General features: G+C 41.0%; 1 protein-coding gene across 1 annotated transcript in view; it reads left to right on the plus strand.

Moving 5' to 3' along the window:
- The window catches only part of LOC101859161 (abnormal spindle-like microcephaly-associated protein homolog), a 32,003-nt gene that overhangs the window by 8,199 nt on the left and 5,778 nt on the right, over positions 1 to 18,026 (plus strand). The window contains exons 6-20 of the mRNA XM_005095110.3: positions 590 to 739; positions 2,263 to 2,499; positions 3,040 to 3,107; positions 3,573 to 3,714; positions 4,630 to 4,760; positions 5,143 to 5,318; positions 6,634 to 6,779; positions 7,363 to 7,448; positions 8,077 to 8,194; positions 8,906 to 9,006; positions 9,605 to 9,809; positions 10,093 to 10,163; positions 11,475 to 11,675; positions 12,265 to 16,107; positions 17,109 to 17,180. Of these exons, the coding sequence (XP_005095167.1) occupies positions 590 to 739; positions 2,263 to 2,499; positions 3,040 to 3,107; positions 3,573 to 3,714; positions 4,630 to 4,760; positions 5,143 to 5,318; positions 6,634 to 6,779; positions 7,363 to 7,448; positions 8,077 to 8,194; positions 8,906 to 9,006; positions 9,605 to 9,809; positions 10,093 to 10,163; positions 11,475 to 11,675; positions 12,265 to 16,107; positions 17,109 to 17,180 (5,747 nt within the window). The remainder of the gene's footprint in view (positions 1 to 589; positions 740 to 2,262; positions 2,500 to 3,039; positions 3,108 to 3,572; positions 3,715 to 4,629; positions 4,761 to 5,142; positions 5,319 to 6,633; positions 6,780 to 7,362; positions 7,449 to 8,076; positions 8,195 to 8,905; positions 9,007 to 9,604; positions 9,810 to 10,092; positions 10,164 to 11,474; positions 11,676 to 12,264; positions 16,108 to 17,108; positions 17,181 to 18,026) is intronic.

Consider the following 18,026-nt stretch of genomic DNA (forward strand, 5'->3'; position numbering starts at 1 on the left):
CCTCTATCATCAGATTATCATAAAACAGGGTTGGACAGAAAGAGTAAGCACCGAGAAAATTAAAAAGATACTGTTTCCTCTTGAGAACACCTCTTTGATATATATTTTTTTTTATCCCAAGCCTCTTCAGGGTTGATATATTTGTAAATTTTGTGGCAAAGTTTGCCATTTTTTATTAGGTACTTCTGGTTCCTTTTTTGCCCTGGATTTTAGTTCACTAACGGAAACAATTAACACTTGAATGGACATAAAGGTCTTGAACATTTTGTTCTCAAAAGAAAAATAGAAGTCAAAAGAGGCAGACTTAGACCAAAAATAAACTATTTAATGACCTTGAACAGGTAAGTGACAACAAAAGACCCCCGACAGTATCAAATTTTTTTAGAGCTTTCAAGCAGAGAAATGAATGGCAAACCATAATCATCAAATATCTGTTTCAGATCTGGCATTTAAAGAAGAAAGGTAATGCTCGTATAGGAAAAAAAACAACTGACGCCCGATCTTTTCCACTGCCGAGCACTGAGTGACATCAGAACAAACCTTCAGCCTCTGAGACCAGATTTTTATTTATTTCCATTTTCCTCACCAGGCACCCCAAGACATCCGATGCCGTTTGCTGCTCGCAACATGTACTACGATGAGCGATGGATGGAAAAACAGGAGCGAGGTTTTGTGCAGTGGCTCAACTTTGTCCTGACACCCCCTGACGAGTACCTGGCTGTCACAAGCAAACCAAAAGGTAATGGGACAGGAGATTAGAGCCACTGTGAGAGCATCTCTTGGACCACAATTACCCAGGGTGTTTTAGGGTCTGCTGGGGTAATAGTAGTTATAAAGCACAAAGAGGATGCTGTAGAGCATGGACATAGGCCTTGTGCTATGTAAATGCAATTATTAATTTCTATCAAGCTTTAAAATATTGCTGTTTGCTGTGTGGATTATTTTCTAACGAGACCAAATGTTTTTATCTCGAGTACCAAAAAGGAGTGAGTATAAATTATAATGGTGCCTTTTATTATTGCTTTTACTAAAGCTAAATAGCGGATGAAAAACAGAAAAAAATGGGCTGCTGAAAATGCAGTGGCCTATTTACTAGTCTTAAAATGTGTGTGTGCGCCTTGAGAAAGGTACAAAAAGTCGCTTCAGACCGTTTCAAGCTACAGGCTGATAATGAGACAAAAATCACATTTTTGACCAAAATGTGTTTCCAGAAAAAAATTATAGATCCTCCATTTTTTTTTTACAATGTGCTCAAAGTGTTTTCTTTGATTTGACTTCTAAATAATTTATTTTGAGGATAGGGTTTAATAAAAATAATAATGGAAACTGCTTTTAAAAGGTGTTAAAGTGGGTGGTTGGCGGGTGCTCTGATGTGGTTTGCTTCTTCTTTCCTATCAAACATCTATCGTCCTTATCTCCCCTTCTTCTTTTTTATGTTTGTTACTCTCTTGTAACAGCTCTAATCTTCTGGGGCTCATATGACCTTATAATGCAGTTGCGAGCGCCGTAAAACCTCTACTAAAACTAAACTAAAGGTGTTAAAAATCTATTCTTGAAGCACGTTTTCTCTTCCCTGCTATGTTTTTCCATTGATGATGTTGAAGTAAACTAAATGTCAAATTGGACATGAATTTTCCATGAATAAATACAATTAAAAAATCGTGGGGGTTTTTTTTAAAGTTTGTATTTGTTCTCATGTTTGTTAAACTTAAAAGCTCATTTTCTCAAAATTCTATCTTTATACCCAACCTCGCAAAATGTGCAATATCTCAAAAACTACTTGTGATATAATCTAAAAAATTCAAATTCAAAGACCACTGTGTTAAGCATTGAATTTCCTGTAAGGTACAACCCTTAACTCGAAATGGTCAAAATCCGACTTTTGGTACCTTTCTTTAGGCACCCACACATACATCTCCTTTTTGCATAACTCTGCTGAAGGCCTTCAGCATAATAATCTGGTGGCATGAAAAGAAAAGTGTATTAAAGAGACATTTCTGAGCTGCAGTTTCTGGCTGTTTTATTTGTTTCTAAGTACTTCAGTGAGGCTCATGAGATAGCAGACCTTTTGTGGAGTAAAACTGCTTGGGTTTTTAATATAAGAGTATGTCAATTTTACTCTTCTAGCAGGTGCTCGGACAGCGCCACTGATTACACCCTATTTCAAACAGTTCCTGATGTTGCTATTTTTTCTGCACTGAATAACTGTCATTGCGTCAATGTTGTTCTCTCTCCTACAAAGTGCTCTTCTGTATTTTTCAGTGGACGCTCGTGCTCTCTCTCTGGACACTCGCAATGTGGCTCCAAGGCTGGCTCCCACTAAAGAGATCCTGTCCTTCCGAGCATACGCAGCTCGCAGGCGTCTGAACCGGCTGCGGAGAGCTGCATGCGAGTTGTACCAGTCGCAGAAGGTCGTCGAGATCATTCGCCGAGTGGAGGTAGAGGTAGAGAGTCGCAGGATTACAGTGCGCAAGGAGAAGATGGTGCATGCTGACCTCGGTAAGGGAGAATTTGTTGTTATGGTGAAAATAAGTGTATAGTCTATAAGTATACAAAAGAATGCCTTTATTTTTAATCTAACTATTGCTTCATTATGCATCTAAGAACCACTGCTCTTAACAGTGAAGAACCATTTAAAGAATGCCTTCTATTTTCCTCTGTCACAGACACAAATCAAATGGACATGGCTTTTACGAGTTAGAGCCAGAAAGGCTTGTTATGTTATCATTAAGACAAAAGTTCTTTACTCTATTTCTCCTGAATGAAAAGAAGTAGTTCGCACTAAGAGTAGAGAATGAAGAAGTTGACATGAAGCAAGTGCCATTTTGCTTCGTGGTTGCAAGTTAGTCCTTGACTTCTCACTCAAGTATTGCACATTATTATTTGAGTATTTAGAGAACGTTTTACTTTCTTATTTTCTTAGAAAAATTTTTTTGGAAAAATATTAATATTAATTTATTTTCCTGACCCATAGAAATAAATTAGACGAGGGGAAAAAAGCTAGTTTACTGAAATTCTATTTTTTGTTTCTCCCTGAAGGAATCAAGCAAAAGATGCTGGATCTTCTACTTCAGTACAGCTCCTTGTGGCTTCGTGTGGGACTCGAGGTAAGAGTTGGAGAGAAAGACTTTTATCAACAGTGCCAGAATCATCTCTTCTAGTAGAGTGAATTTAATCCCCTTCGGGTTTTGTAGCAATCATAAAATGTGTTTAGAGGAAAAATTTATTGAATTAATTAAATGTTTTTTTTTTTCTAAAAGCTGAAATGAAAGTACTGGTCTTATTTTTAAGATTCTTTTTATTTTGTTTTAGTATGGGACCAGTTAGTTAGGGTGTGCTTCTATGGTATCTTTCACCCCTTCCACCCCCTATCTTATATCTATTCAATGTCTTACCTTAATGGTCATACTAAATATTGTAATCAACTGTTACCGTGCTTTATGTAAATTTGGAAATCAGTGTGTCAACTTCACTTTTAAGGTGAGTTTGGAATGTGCTCCTTTATATTAAAAAAAGCCATATACATCATGTTTTTTGTCTCACAATATTTTTGGCTTTATTTGCACATGCAGACAGTGTTTGGAGAAATTCTAATGCTCCAGTCCAATCAAGATGTCGTGGGTCTGTCCAGATTTATTGTTACCCGTCTGTTGAGCTGCCCAGACATAGCTGCAGAGTATTCGCATCCAACAGTTCCACATCTGTATAGAGATGGTAAGTGTGGAGAATTTGACTATCAAAACCCCTTTTGATCACTGTAGTCAAGAGCAGAAGGAGTGAAGGAAAGAAAAGACCGCCTTGTTTGTCAATGCATGTTCATTTGTTGTAAACGAGTTTTTAATTTGGGTGTGCTGGTAGTTCACTTGGTTTAATGCTGGTCTTCTATGCTAGTGAGCCTGTCTCTGATCTCTTTTTCCATCAGTCTTTCTTTCTTCACACCCTTTCTCCTTCACAGCATTCTCATTATTGTGATGTCTCTTTGGTTTTCAAAACTCACCACTGATGTGGCGAGGCAGAATCAGAGGTGCATGTTAAATCTTTGGTCATGCCTCTAAAATGATTTAACTAAGTAGAACAAAAATGAGCATTAGAACTTGTAATGTACCGTATTATTTGATTATCATTCATGACTCAGAAGTTGAGATTATGGGCAGTTATTTTGATGTTACACTATAATTTCTAAATCCAATGTTTGTCCTGGCATTGCAGCTTTCCTTGTGCTAGGATTCATCCATCTCCTTGGTGTCGCATATTTATAAATCAGCTCTTTTGACTAGATGTAGTCTTGTTACAAGCAAAATTGTCCACTTCCTTTTCACATACCTATAGGCATGGTTGTCTGTTTATCGATGGGCAAATCTTTGCACCTAAAGACGATATACACTGGGGATTTGGTGGCCATGGGAATGAAGGATTATGCAGCACCAATATGGGATAGTGATGAGTACTGATACTGTTTGCTGAAGAGGTGTGAATTTCTGTTCTTTATGGTTCAAAGTTCAGGACACATTGCTGTGCTTACCTTCTGTTCTTTAGGTTTTCAAACATTTATTACGGAATTGCAGATATAAGTTAATTTGTGAACATTTGTACGCTACAATTGAGAAAAAATTATGTTTTTGGGAACAGGCTTTGCAGCAGCGGTGTCCAGACACATGGTGAAAAAGTTTCTCCTGATGGTGTACTTCATGGACACAGCAAAGACTGACAGACTCATCGATCACGACCCGTGTCTATTCTGCAAGGATGCTGAGATCAAGGTTAGTTGCTTGGTTTTTATATTTTATACTAGCAATGACAGTTTGGTGACTGTTCTTTTGTAGTGAATGATTAACATTCATCGAGTATATAGATTTTTTGGGGGGTGTGTGTTTTTTTACATCTAAATCATCCCCATCTTATTTCTTTTACTGAACTTTGTGGAATTTTTCTTCCCACCAGCGGGTGGTCGGCGAGTGCTCTGATAGGATTTGCTCCTTCTTTCTTACCAAACATCTGTCGTCCTTATCTCTCCTCCTCCATTTTTGTGTTTGTTACTCTCTTGAAACACCTCTAATCTTCGGCACTTATATGACCTTATTGTGTTGCAAGTGCCGTAAACCTCTTACTAAAACTAAAACTCCCCACCATCTTTTGTTACAGTCTAGCAAAGAGATTCTGGTCCAGTTCTCTCGAGAGGTGCTCAGTGGGGAAGGGGACATAACCCGACACCTGGCCTACATGGGGTACACGGTCAGCCAAGTCCAGCAGCCCATCGATGAGTTTGACTACGCAGTGGCTTGTCTCAGCAAGGACCTCAAGGATGGACTGCGCCTTGGGTTAGGGAATGTTTCAGAATTTACCATCTTCTTTTTCTGTTTCCTATCTTTTTTCCATCAGCTTGTCTGTTTTTTCCTTAGTTTTTGTCAGTCCATTACCCCCCTCCTCTCTCTCTCTCTCTCTCTCTCTCTCTCTCTCTCTCTCTCTCTCTCTCTCTCTCTCTCCTTGGGTGGTTGGCGGGTGCTCTGATGTGGTGTGCTCCTTCTTTCCTATAAAAAATCTATCAACTCTATCTCCCCTCTTTCTTTTTTATGTTCGTTACTCTTGTAACACCTCTAATCTTCGGCACTTATATGACCTTATTGTGTTGCAAGTGTCGTAAACCTCCTACTAAAACTAAACTCTCTCTCTCCCTCCCTCCCACCCTGTCCTTTTCTCCTTTCCACTTTCCCCTTTTTTTTCTGCCCTCCTCCTCTTTCTTCCTCTTTCAATCTGTGGCTGAAAGCACAGATCTCTGTTAGCTATTACCAAACTTCTCACACATACACCCATCCTCTTCAACCTCTCACTCTTGTGTTTTGGATTTGGAAACTGGCAAAAATCCACGGTTCAGCATATTTTTTCCTTGATTCTAAAGCCATATAGGTGTTAATTGGTAAATCATTGAAGGATAGGAGCTTTTCTTTATTTGCTGTTGGTCATAGACAAACTAAAAGACAGCTGTATGCATGGGTCAAACAACAGTTGTGAGTCTATTTTTTAAGAAATATATTAAAATAAGCGCCCTTGCAATGCTAAAATCCATCTGTATGAGGCAGGCAAGAAACATAAACAGCTCCTTTAGCTTTGAAGATGGAGCATGCTGTAGATTAAAGATGTTATGAACATCTTCAGAGGCATAATCAGGGATGAGACAATCACCCAGGGCTTGGATGTGCCAAAATTAGAGAATGTGGCGAGGGACAGTCAAGCATGGTGTGTCGACTGCTCTCCGCCTTATATGTACCTGATGGTATATTGAAAGAGTAAAGTAAAAACTGATTGTGAGCTCACTGAACATTTGGTTTCCTTAAGCACGGTTATTTCTTCCTTTTTTCCTTAGCTTTGGCTAGATTGAGCAGGTAAGGTAGTTCCACTGTATACTATTTTAATAGAGATATAAAAAATTGAATGACTTTTGTTTTAAGGGTACTTTATGAAAGGTTTGGCTAGATTGAGCAGGTAAGGTAGTTCCACTTGTATACTATTTTAATAGAGATATAAAAAATTGAATGACTTTTGTTTTAAGGGTACTTTATGAAAGGTAGTCGCCATAAGGAGTGGTCGCCATGACAACTTTTATTTTATCTACGTTTCCTTTTGACCTGTGTCCAGCCGAGTCCTGGAGCTGTTGGCCGGGGACAGCAGCGTGATGGGTAAGCTCCGAGCCCCTGCCATTAGTCGCTTGCAGAAGGTACACAACATGGAGGCTTTCTTTAAGGCTATGGCTAAACGTGGACTGGAATTCAACACTCTGGAAGGTAGATCTGTCTGTTTTAGTCATCGTTTCTTGTCAAAATATGTGTATGTATGACTTAGAAATGGGTCTGGAAGTCACAGAAGGTTAATTTGAGCAAATGGAATATCGTGAAAAATGTTTTTTTGGGGGGGGGGGGGGGGGGGGGGATTTAGATTCGTCAGGATATCGCCTCATCAACCATTTTAATTCATTTGCAAAAAATACTCTGCGCCAATTATTCATCTAAATATGTTTTTGAGAGCTTTTAAAAAAACTCGCTGTTCTTAGCTTAATGTGACCTTATTTGGTTATGTCTTTGTCTTTTGTATGTGTAAATATATAAAAATGTTTCCTACGGTTCTTTCCAAGGAAATAGTTATTGAAAAAGCCTTTAGCCTAATCGGATAAAAAATATCTGTCAAACTAGGTTGTCTCTTGACATTCTTTGACACTAAAAATATCTCAATAATTTATGGCGTAGGTAATTGATCAACTACTGGTAAATAAATTGAGGCCCCCCAAAAAACAGTAAAAAGATGCAAATGCAATGAGTTAAATGGGCTTTTCATGAGCTCAAAATTTTGTTGTTTTTTTCTTTCCACCAGGTGTCGCTGTCACTGCCAGAGACGTCGTGGACGGTCATAGAGAGAAGACTCTAGCCCTTTTGTGGCATCTGATCATTCACTTCCAGGTTAGTTAAACTAAAACGTATGTCAGCGATCTTTTGTCTTTCAAGCCCTGCAAGCCCATGATCAAACGTGGCTCACTGTCGACACTGTTCAATATCCTGCATTTTTTTTTTGGGTGTGGAATGTGTTACTCTATTTTGATTATTTCTTACCATTACTGAAATGTCGGTTATAAATATTAAACTCAATAAATACTTCTTTCAAATTAATTTCTGTTTCTTATCTCTGTATACCTTTTTTATTTAGAATAGGTAAACCAATATAGATGTAGAATACTTTGAAGCACAAAAAAGTGCATCTTTTGCCATATATTATTATCATCACTCCTTTGCGAGCTGATACATTCTCCCTATCACATTTTCGTGTAAATCCACCTACAACTGAATTTGGAAAGAGAAATTCTTTTCCTTTGTGACCATTGTAGGGAGAATTGATGCCAACCTCTGGTCTCATCACACAATTCTAATGTGTGTGTGTGTGCTAGCTTAGTTTGTTACTTTTTGCAAATGATCTTGACCAACTCGCATGGTATCATGGTCAACTTTGAGCTAAGAAGATGGAATTGGCACTGTTATTTACATCCCTGTTGATATGAAGAGTTTTTCTATTGTCTCTGATTTGTCTTCCCAGAATTCTGTGCAGGTGAATGAAGAACATTTGCGAGAGGAGATCAGTCTGCTGGAGAAGTCGCTGCGACTGACGGTGGCTCTGCAGAGTGTCGGAGCCATCCTGGCCCGCGGCTGTGAAGGTCAGTGCTTTCTAAAGTCCGTCATCAGTTCCGCGCAAAAGGGGATTGTCTACAGATAGATTTGTACTTGAACATTGAAGTGATTCTGTTTTTGCATAACATGTCCTTGTATCAATTGTCATAATATATTAATGCAGAGTACAGTTCATCTGTAAAAATTTGACATCAAAGACAGTTGTTATCTTTCTCATCCTTACTGACGTTGTTGACAAATTTATTCTCATATGGCCTTTATTCTCTTTCACCAGAAATCATTGTCGCATTTACTTTTTTTTTGGTGACATCTTGAGGACATTTTTAAAGCTTATTCTGGCATATGATGAATGATAATGATATATAATGGAGTGCATTTTGACTTTATCGGTCACTTTGGGTTGTTTTTTTTCCACTTCCATATGGCCATTTTGTTATTGGTGTGTTTCTCTTTAACTCAAACAAACTGCCGTACTCAAACCAATCACATACTGATGTCTTTGTATAATAGCTAGGCCCTTTGCCATACGAAGTTTGGTCCTGTCTGGGGAAGTTACTCTATCAAGTATTTCTGTCTTTCTGTTTTGGATGTTGCATCAGAAGGCAGGGTCAAAACAGCTTGCCTCCCAAATTATCTAGATTATGTTGATGGGACTGCTGAACATTTACGATAGTTAAAAAATCAATTTTCATGACATGTCTGATGCCTGCTGTTCTCTCTTGTATTTTGTTCCCCAGCCCGCAGAGACTCTGGCGACTCCAATCTTCCCCAAGACAATGAGATGATGAGATTGGTGTTCCAGTGGTGCCGCCTGGTCGCCTTGCACTATGGGGTTAAGGTATGTGAAATCTGCCTGTTACTGAAGGAAAGGATGCATTGCAATAGAAGATTGTATGCAATTTCAAGTCTCGCGTCCAGCCATCATAATGTTCTCAGATGAATAGCTTTATCTGAAAAAGGATTGAAATTAGATCTTTATTGAAAAGTGCTTGGTTAGTTTTTCATTGTGATTTTTGGTTCTTTTAAAAAATTTTACTGTATATTTGTATGCTCATCTGATGTTTCAGGAAAAATACTTATATTGTTTTCACACCGTGAAATGTAATCTTCTTGTATTCCTCTCTTACATATATTGAACACTTTGTTTCCCATGTAGTGCTCTATTGGCACACTAGAAAGTTCAGTTGTTTCCCATGTAGTGCTCTATTGGCACACTAGAAAGTTCAGTTGTTTTTGCTTTTTTTTTCCTTTGTCCTTCAAAATAATGTATGGCGAGGTCCTACACTAAGATGTTGATGTGTGTTTTAAAACAAAATTATCTGTATCGTCTAGTCTCCATCCAGTTAAATGTCTGTGATATCTTTTTACGGACTTAACCGGGTACTTCATGAACCATGGCCCACAAATCGGGTTTAATCTGCATCCAATGTCCTCAGGTGGAAAATTTCACTGTGTCATTCTCGGATGGGCGAGCCCTTTGCTGTCTGCTCCACCATTATCACCCAGCTCTCCTGCCGCTAGAAGAGATCAACTTCCGAACTACTGTCAGTTTCCAGGAAGAGGCGGAGCAGCGATGTGAGGCTGGGGCAGACCCGGACACGAGCGCTGACTGGGGGACTGGAGGGGGGCTGCTGCAAGGGGGTAAGTCTTTTTTTCGTTCTCCTGTATCTTATCGGAGCGGGTAAGGGGTTATTGTTGTACGACTTTTGTATTTCTTTCTTTAGGTAATTTTTTAAAGTTAGTATTTTTTAGGAAATCATTGAGAAACGGGTTGATTTTTCTAAACATGAAATATGTCTTTCTTTGTTGTTTCTGTCTTTGATTTAAATTACGAACAAAAATCATGTCACACTTTTAAATGTCATTCACTCTGAAAGTCACTTTCTTTGTGTCTCGAAAAATCATTTCTCTTATTTCTCTACAGAGGATGACCCTGAAATGTTTGATCAATTGCTGGCAAATGAGAAGGCCAATTTCAAAACACTATATGAAAAGGTGAGTAAATTTGCCTCTATATGCAGAGGCTGAAGAAAGAGAAATTGTGTTGTGGTGCAGTGGAATCAGGCGCTCGCCCGTTTTTGGGCATACAGAGTTATTGGTTGTTGTTGTTGTTGTTGTTAGCGATCCAGTAGCATATGAGCGTTGACTCTTCTTCATGATGCCATTCTGTAATAGCTGCATGTCTGTTCTAATTGTTGTTTTGAGGAGTAGAGACAGTTAGATGTGTGGGGTAGCTTGGGAAGAAAACATCCCCTTAAATCAGTTAGTTTTCTGCAGAACAGATGATGTTCCTCTGTCTCTGGGGAGTAGTCACGTAGTGGGCAGGCAGCATACTGCTTTACTCCAGTTTGGTTGAGATGTTGATTGAGGGGTACATGTTGTGTTCTAAGTTGGAAGATTATGGATTGATCTCACCTCCTCAACTCATTGATTGAATCTTTAACCAGTGGTTTATTCATGTGGCCATACATCATCCTTCCTGTCGTACCTGTGGTCCCATCGTTCATCCAGTCTTCCTTGAGGTTTGACTTGATCATTTTGCAGCAGGTGGTGAAATCAGTAGGAATATCAGGCCGAGGGAGGCTAGCTCCTTTCTTTGCCAGAGCATCAGCTCTTTCATTTCCCGGTATCCCAGTGTGGGTAGGAATCCATTGTAGGACTACTCTGATCTGGTGCCTACTTATCAAATTATGTAGCAAGTGGGTTAGTGTCAAACAAGTAGTTGATGTAGTTTGCTGTGTTGGTGATGGCCTGTTATTCAGCAATGAAATTGGAGCAGAAGGACCCGCTGGAGACCTCTTTTTTTATCCCGTTGGGCAAATTGATCACTGACCATATCCAGCGTTGATTGTTGCCTTAAAGGCGGGTCCATCAGTGTATCAGTGGATCCATGTTGGTGGATAAGAGTCTATTGTTTCAAGGGCAGAATATTTTAGTGCCACAGGATATGTGTTTTTATTGCTCTTGTCCAAAAGTGTTTTCCTAATTTCTGGCTTTGCTATGGTGAGAATGTGGTGGGAGAGTTTAGGGAACTCTTTCCAGAGGTTCTCGTCTTTCAGAGAGGTGATGTTTTTCTTTGAGATTGAGGACAGTGTTTTTATCTTCTCAATCCTAAATTTTCTTTTTTTTTTTTCCTTCTCAAGTGTTCTTTTGATGCCATTGGTTGGCCCTACTTTTTTTTACCCTCCCTCTGCTGTTTCTGTGTATCCATCCTGCTTTTCCCTACCACAGAATGATTGTTATTGTGTGGATGTGTATCTGTTAACTCAAAGAAATAAACAATGAACTGTGTCTGACCCATCTCAGGTGTCAGCCCTCGGAGGTGTCCCCCTCATGCTGAAGTCTGGAGACATGTCCAACACCATCCCAGACGAGAAGGTTGTGTCGACGTACGTGTCGTATCTCTGCGCCCGACTGCTGGACATCCGGCAAGAAGTTCGTGCAGCGAGAGTGCTGCAGATGGCTTGGAGGAGAAAAAGGCTGAGGCGAGCTCTACGGGAGAGGAAGGTATGGGGATTTTGTCTACCTTGGCTTTGCATATTCGCAAACTGTTTTAGGTGGCTTGTTTTCTCAATTATCAGCTCGTGAAAGCCTGGTCAGTGAATAGCTTTTGGGTATTTTTTTAGTCGTCTTAGATGTAGAAAGTTGAAAAAGAGTAGTCCTGATAGTGCCAGAGACCTGATCCTGATAAGTGGGGGAAAAAAATGTGCATAGGTAAAAATGTCGTATACTGCCAGCTATTTTATTGCTCCACTGACAATAATCACAGTAAGTCTTTTTGCCTCATTTGAAGTATGCTGTACCTAGTCTTTGTTCTTATGATGTGAACAAGATGCTGAGACAGGATTATAACTAACTAACATTCTCTTGCTTGAATAAAGTAACCATCATTGTGTAAAATACGTAGCTAGGGTACCAGGGCAAAAGGGACAAATATATGCAGTGTTGCTTTGCTAGTTGTGGTAAAATTGGTTTCTTCAATTTTTCTTGTGAAGTGATAGCTGGTGGTCTCTGTTGCTGTGTCAGTGTAATCAGTCTACTTAGCAAACCATAACTCATTAGTTGGCTCTAATGTACATTTGTCTTCTTTCCTCAGATAAGAATTGAAGCAGCTGTGAAAATACAGCAATGGATTCGTCCACTCTTAGCCCAGAGGTTTGCCCATCAACGTGCACTTGCTGCTGTTCGCTTGCAGTGTGCATGGAGACGTTTCCGTGCCTGTAAGATGTTGGCTCATCTCCGACAAGAGAAACTGGCAAAAGCTGAGCTGGAGAGGAAAGCATCGGCTGCTACTACAATTCAGCGCACATGGCGTGCGTCTATGATTCGCAGGAGAGAAGCTAAAGTCAAGGAGATGGAGAAGAAGAGAGTTATATATGAGATGCAGCAGAAAGCAGCCACAACTGTTCAGAGGCATGTGCGAGGTCTGCAGTGCAGGAGAGAGTTTGTGAGATCAAAACAAGCAGCGGTCTGTGTACAGTCTGCTTGGCGGCGCCATCAGGCAAAGAAGAGTTTGGAAATGTTGAAGAAGGAACGGGTGAACAAGTCAGCAGTCGTGATTCAGAAGTTTATGCGAGGGAGGCTCTGCCGTAAAGGATTCCTTACCTCAAAGCAAGCCGCCGTGACTATTCAGAAACAGTGGAGAATGAAACTAGCACAGAAGTTTTTGGTTTGTCTTCGAACACAGAAAAAGACGATGGCTGCGACTGTCATCCAGAAGCATGTCAGAGGAAGGCTGTGCAGGAGAGAGATAGAGGGACTGCGTGGGTCAGCTCTCATCCTTCAGAAACTGTGGAGAGCAAAGAAAGCCAGGGAGGTAGTAGAGAGTCTACGCGCTGAGCGACAAAAGGAAGCTGCGGTGCTTGTCCAAAGCGTGGTAAGGTGTGCCTCTGACAGAAGAAAGTTTTTGAGGCTGAAGAGGGCTGCTGTGTGTGTGCAGACACAATGGAGATGTGTGTTAGCACAGAGAGAATTTATGAGGCTCAGACTAGAGAGGCAAACTCATGCAGCTGTTGTCATTCAGAAGAATTTCCACAGGTTCAAAGCTAAGAAAGAATTATATGCCTTGAGGTGTGCTGCTGTAGTCATCCAGAAACTTTGGAGGGCACGGCAGGCAAGACTAGAACTGAGAAAGTTACGTGGTCAGCAAAAGGACAGAGCTGCTTTGATACTTCAGAAACATGCGAGAGGGTTTCTGTGTAGGAAAAATCTTCAAAGGTCACAGATGGCAGCCCAAAAGATTCAGGGCTTGTGGCGAGTCTGTCTGGCACGGCGAGAGTTGTTGAGGCTTCGAGATCAGAGGCGGAAGAGTGCCACCATTATTATACAGAAAATGTTTAGAGGCTTACAACAAAGACAAGCTTTTGCCAAGATCAAGGGGTCAGTCATCACGCTTCAGAGTGCCTGGAGAGTGGTCAGGGCTCGCAGGCTGTTCCGGAAATTGAGAGAAGAGAAAGAAAACAAATCTGCACTTTGTATACAAAGCAACTGGAGAATGTTTCAAGCCAGGCACTCCTTCATAAGGCAGAGACAGGCAGCGGTTCTAATGCAGTGTTACTGGAGAGGTTTTCTGACGAGACGTCAGCTGGAGAAGTCACAGGAAGCAGCCATGGTCATTCAGTGCTGGTATCGAGCCTGTGTAGCAGCTCGGCACCAGAGACTTGAGTTCATAGAGAAAAAACATTTGGCTGAGCTTGTACAGAAGATGTGGAGAGGTTATCTGGCCCGCAGGAACTATCAGAGAGAAAGACAAGCTGCAATTGTCATACAAGCACATTTCCGCTGTTTCAGAAGGAGGCTCAAGTTTCTGGCTCTCCGCCTGGCCTCCGTGATCATCCAGAGAGGTTACAGAAATTACCGGTTAGGGAAGCAGACTCGACAGGAGTACATCGCCATAACTCAAGCCGCATGCACGCTACAACGATGGTACAGGAAGTGCTTAGAATTGCGACATGCTCAACAAATTTCTTCTGCCATAAAGATACAGGCTGCCTTTCGAGCCTACAAGACTCGTCAAATGGTTACAACTAAAAGAAATGCTGCATTGGTTATCCAGATGAAATTCAGAGCACACCTGCAGATGAGAGAAGAAAGGAGAAAATTTTTAGAGCAAAAACAAGCAGCTGTAACTATCCAAAGCTGCTTCAGAGGTTATAGGGAACAAGTCATGTATAAAAATATCCTCACATCTGCCATAAGAATTCAAGCTCTTGAGAGGAAAAGGCAAGATAGGAAGAGGTTCTTGGCTTTGAAGCAGGCGGCAGTGATTTTGCAGAGAAGGTACAGAGCAAAAATGCTGGGCCTTGTGTTCCGAGAAGCTTTCCTGTCTATCAGATCTTCAGTCATCATCATACAGAGATTCTATCGAGCTGTAAAGGTTGGGGAACAGCTAAAGGAGTTGCTAGATACACAGCGGGCCGCTGCAATCAAAATACAGTCAACATACCGGGGCTGGAGTCTTCGCCAGGACTATCTGATGTTGCGTGCCGCATGTGTCTGTTGTCAGCGCCGGTATCGAGCTGTCCAACTTGGCAGGTCCGTGAGACAGGAAATGAAGCATCGATGTGTGGCAACCAGAGTGATACAGAGAGAGTGGAGGCGATATCTTTGTGTCAGAGAGGCCAAAAGAGAGCTGGAGGAGAGGAGAGAGGAAGTGAGGAGAGAATCGCAGAGACAGCAGGAGGCTGAGAGATTAGCAGAAGAACAGAGGTTGATGCAAGAAAAAGCAGAAGACGAAAGGAAAGTTTTTGAAATGCAGAGATGTCAAGCAGCAAGAGTTATACAAAAACAGTTTGTTTTGTACCGTCAAAAATTGTGCAGTGAGAGGAGAGAAAAAGCTGCTGTTATGGTACAAAAGTGTTTCAGAGCGTATTTAGTCAGGTGTAAATATCAAGAGACAAGAAACAAACTCTTGTTCTTGCAAAGGCTGATCAGAGGGTTTGCTGTCAGACGAGACTTTGAGAGACAACGATTGGTAGCAGTTCTTATACAGAGATGGTGGAGAGCTACTTTGTTGGCCAAACACTGTAGGCAAGAGTTTGAGTCCAGTAGAGATGCTGCTGTCAGAATACAGACCATGTACAGAATGATCAGGCAGAGACGAGAGTATGCCTTGAGTCTTCAAAGAGTCACTAAAATACAAGCCTGTGTCAGAATGCATGTTGAGCACAAAAGATTTATCCATGTGAAATGTGCGACTATTGCCATACAGAGGAGTTTGAGGAGCTATCTGGCAATGAGGAGAGACCGGCAGCAGTTCTTGGCTGCTAAGCACAGTGCTATTAAGATCCAGTGCGAGATTCGCAAGTGGTTAGCATGTCGCAGACACAAGCAAGAGGCATCAGTCGTGGCCTTGCAGAGCCATTGGAGAATGTGTCAGCAAAGAAAAGAGTTCCAGGATGCTCGTGAGGCAGCCATGACTCTCCGGGCATTATGGGAAAGTAGTCAGGACAACAAGCAACAGCAGGAGCATGCAGCCCGCAGCATACAGCTGCTGTTCCGCAACTATATGAATAAGAAGCTTTGCCTCGAGCACACAGCGGCATGCATCATACAGAGGGCATTTAGAACATTCCATCAAGGCAGACTCCAGGTCAAAGCAGACGCTGCTTCCATAATCCAAAAAGCTTTCAGAAAACATCTTGCCCACAAACGTCAGGTCCAGCATAAATCTGCTGAGGCCATCCAGTTAGCTTTCAGACAGCACCTCATTCAACGACAGGCGATCAAGAATGAGTCGGCTGTTGTGATCCAGAGTCAAGTGAGGCGGTACCTAGCATGCCGTAGATTCCAGGCTATCCTGGGGTCAGTGGTCACCCTCCAGGCTTCAGTAAGGGGCTGGTTGGCCAGGCAGAGAGCCGAAGAGTTACGGAAAGAGCAAAGAGCTCTCGTCTTCCTGCAGGCTCAAGTACGCGGCTACCTCGTCAGGAAAAAAGTGTTGGTGAGTAGAAGAGTGTCTGTTCTTTTGATGCTGAAGAGTTTAAAAAATTATTTTTCAAGGGTACAATTAAGGCTGTTATTTCTTGCATATATCCTGGTAATGAGACTCTGAGTAGCTTCAGAAAGGGAAAAAGTATTATCGACATTTTTTAAAGTACCGGCTAGATAACTGAATCTCATTAGTCATTTCTATCCCTTGTTTTCCATAGAAATGTGCACAATCTGATTGGAATAGAATGTTTAAGTCTCTGATGTGTCACAGATTGTTAGCCCATGTCAATCAACTTGCTATCAAGTATGCACTTTCCTAAAAATGTATGCCATAATAGAAAAATGTTGATGTGTGGAAGGGATGTTAGGCTCTCTATCATAATTTGGTCAACCTGTTCTATACAATTTGATTATTTGATTATGGAAGTCCGTTGTCTTGCTTTCATCTGTGGATTTAGTTGAGACTGCCATTTTTTTAAAAATTATTAACTGATTAGCGTGGAAGAATTTGATTATTGTTTCAATAACTCCTTACACAAATTTTTATATCTGACAGTAATAAGATTTTGGGAGGAATGGAATAATAATATGTTGTATAAAACTGTATTCAGACAATTAAGTTTTGTAAATTCAACCTGTAGTAAATACTCGCTGAAACAAACTGCATATATATTGCTTTGGGTCAATGATGGAAACTGAGTTCAGATATCAATTGGTTATTCTCTAGTGTATAATTCTCTGTCTGTCTAATTTCTGAAGTTCCTAAGTCATGCAGATGAAGTTTTGAATTGTTTTGACTGCTTCTTTTTTCAAAGTGAAATTTGTAGAAGTATGTGTGTCACATCATCGTTATCATACCAAAGAGGCTGGTTCCTACCTCGTGGTTTGAAAGAAAAATGTTCGATGTGTGGCACTCGTGCTTCTGTTCAGGTCCTGCCTCTCTCTTTGCCTGAGCTTCATTGCCAGCTGCCTCAATCTGATCAGAACTCCTCTTTCTTCTCTTGCGTCCAGCCTGTGCTGCAAGCCAGACTCGATGCCATCCAGGAGGAGAGAAAACAGCGGAAAGCATCTACCAAAATTCAGGTATTTCATTCTTTGTCCATTTTGTCATCTCAGCCTCTCTGTCTCTCTGTCTCTGTCTCTGTCTCTCTCTCTCTCTCTCTCTCTCTCTCTCTCTCTCTCTCACACACACACACACACCCACACACACACACAAACACACACACTTCTCCCTGGTCGAAATGGGTACCCTGCTATAGACAGCGGAAGATCTTGTCAGTTTCAGTTTGAGCGCTTTATCGACTTGTTGCAGAGTATGCTTCATCCGTGTTTGCTTGAATCTCGTTGTTGCTTTTGTTTAATTTTGTTTTGTTTTTATGTTACGTCAAGTTCAAAATGACTCTCAGGAAAATAACTCTCAAAATTTCATTTCAGGAAAAGAGTGACGTCACAGATAAAACATGAATGCCACTGTGAACGACGCAATCAAGTATCAATTCAAGCACGTTCGACTGCAGGTTTCAGATTACCAATCAACCCTTTCTGAAAAAGCTTGCGTGTTTTTTTGACTGGGTATGGTTTTATACATTTGCCTCTAAATAGATTTCTAATCAGTCACCCAAAGGAATCGGGAAAATCGCAAAAAGTGAAAGTGAGAGAAAGAAAGAAAAAGAAAAAGAAAGAGAGAGAGATATATATATAGAGAGAGAACTGGAGAGAGAAAGAGATAACGGAGAGAGAGAAAGGGATAGAGGAGAGAGATGGAGAGAGAGAGCGCGAAAGAGAGAAAGAGGGGAGAGAGGAGCGAGAGAGCTGGGGAGAGAGAAAGAGTTACAAAAGAAGGAAAGAGAGATACAGAGAGAGATACAGAGAGAGATACAGAGAGATACAGAGAGAGATACAGAGAGAGAGGGGGGAGAGGGGGGGGGC

Source organism: Aplysia californica, unplaced genomic scaffold (assembly GCF_000002075.1).
Source record: "Aplysia californica isolate F4 #8 unplaced genomic scaffold, AplCal3.0 scaffold00096, whole genome shotgun sequence".
Lineage (NCBI taxonomy): Eukaryota > Metazoa > Mollusca > Gastropoda > Aplysiida > Aplysiidae > Aplysia > Aplysia californica.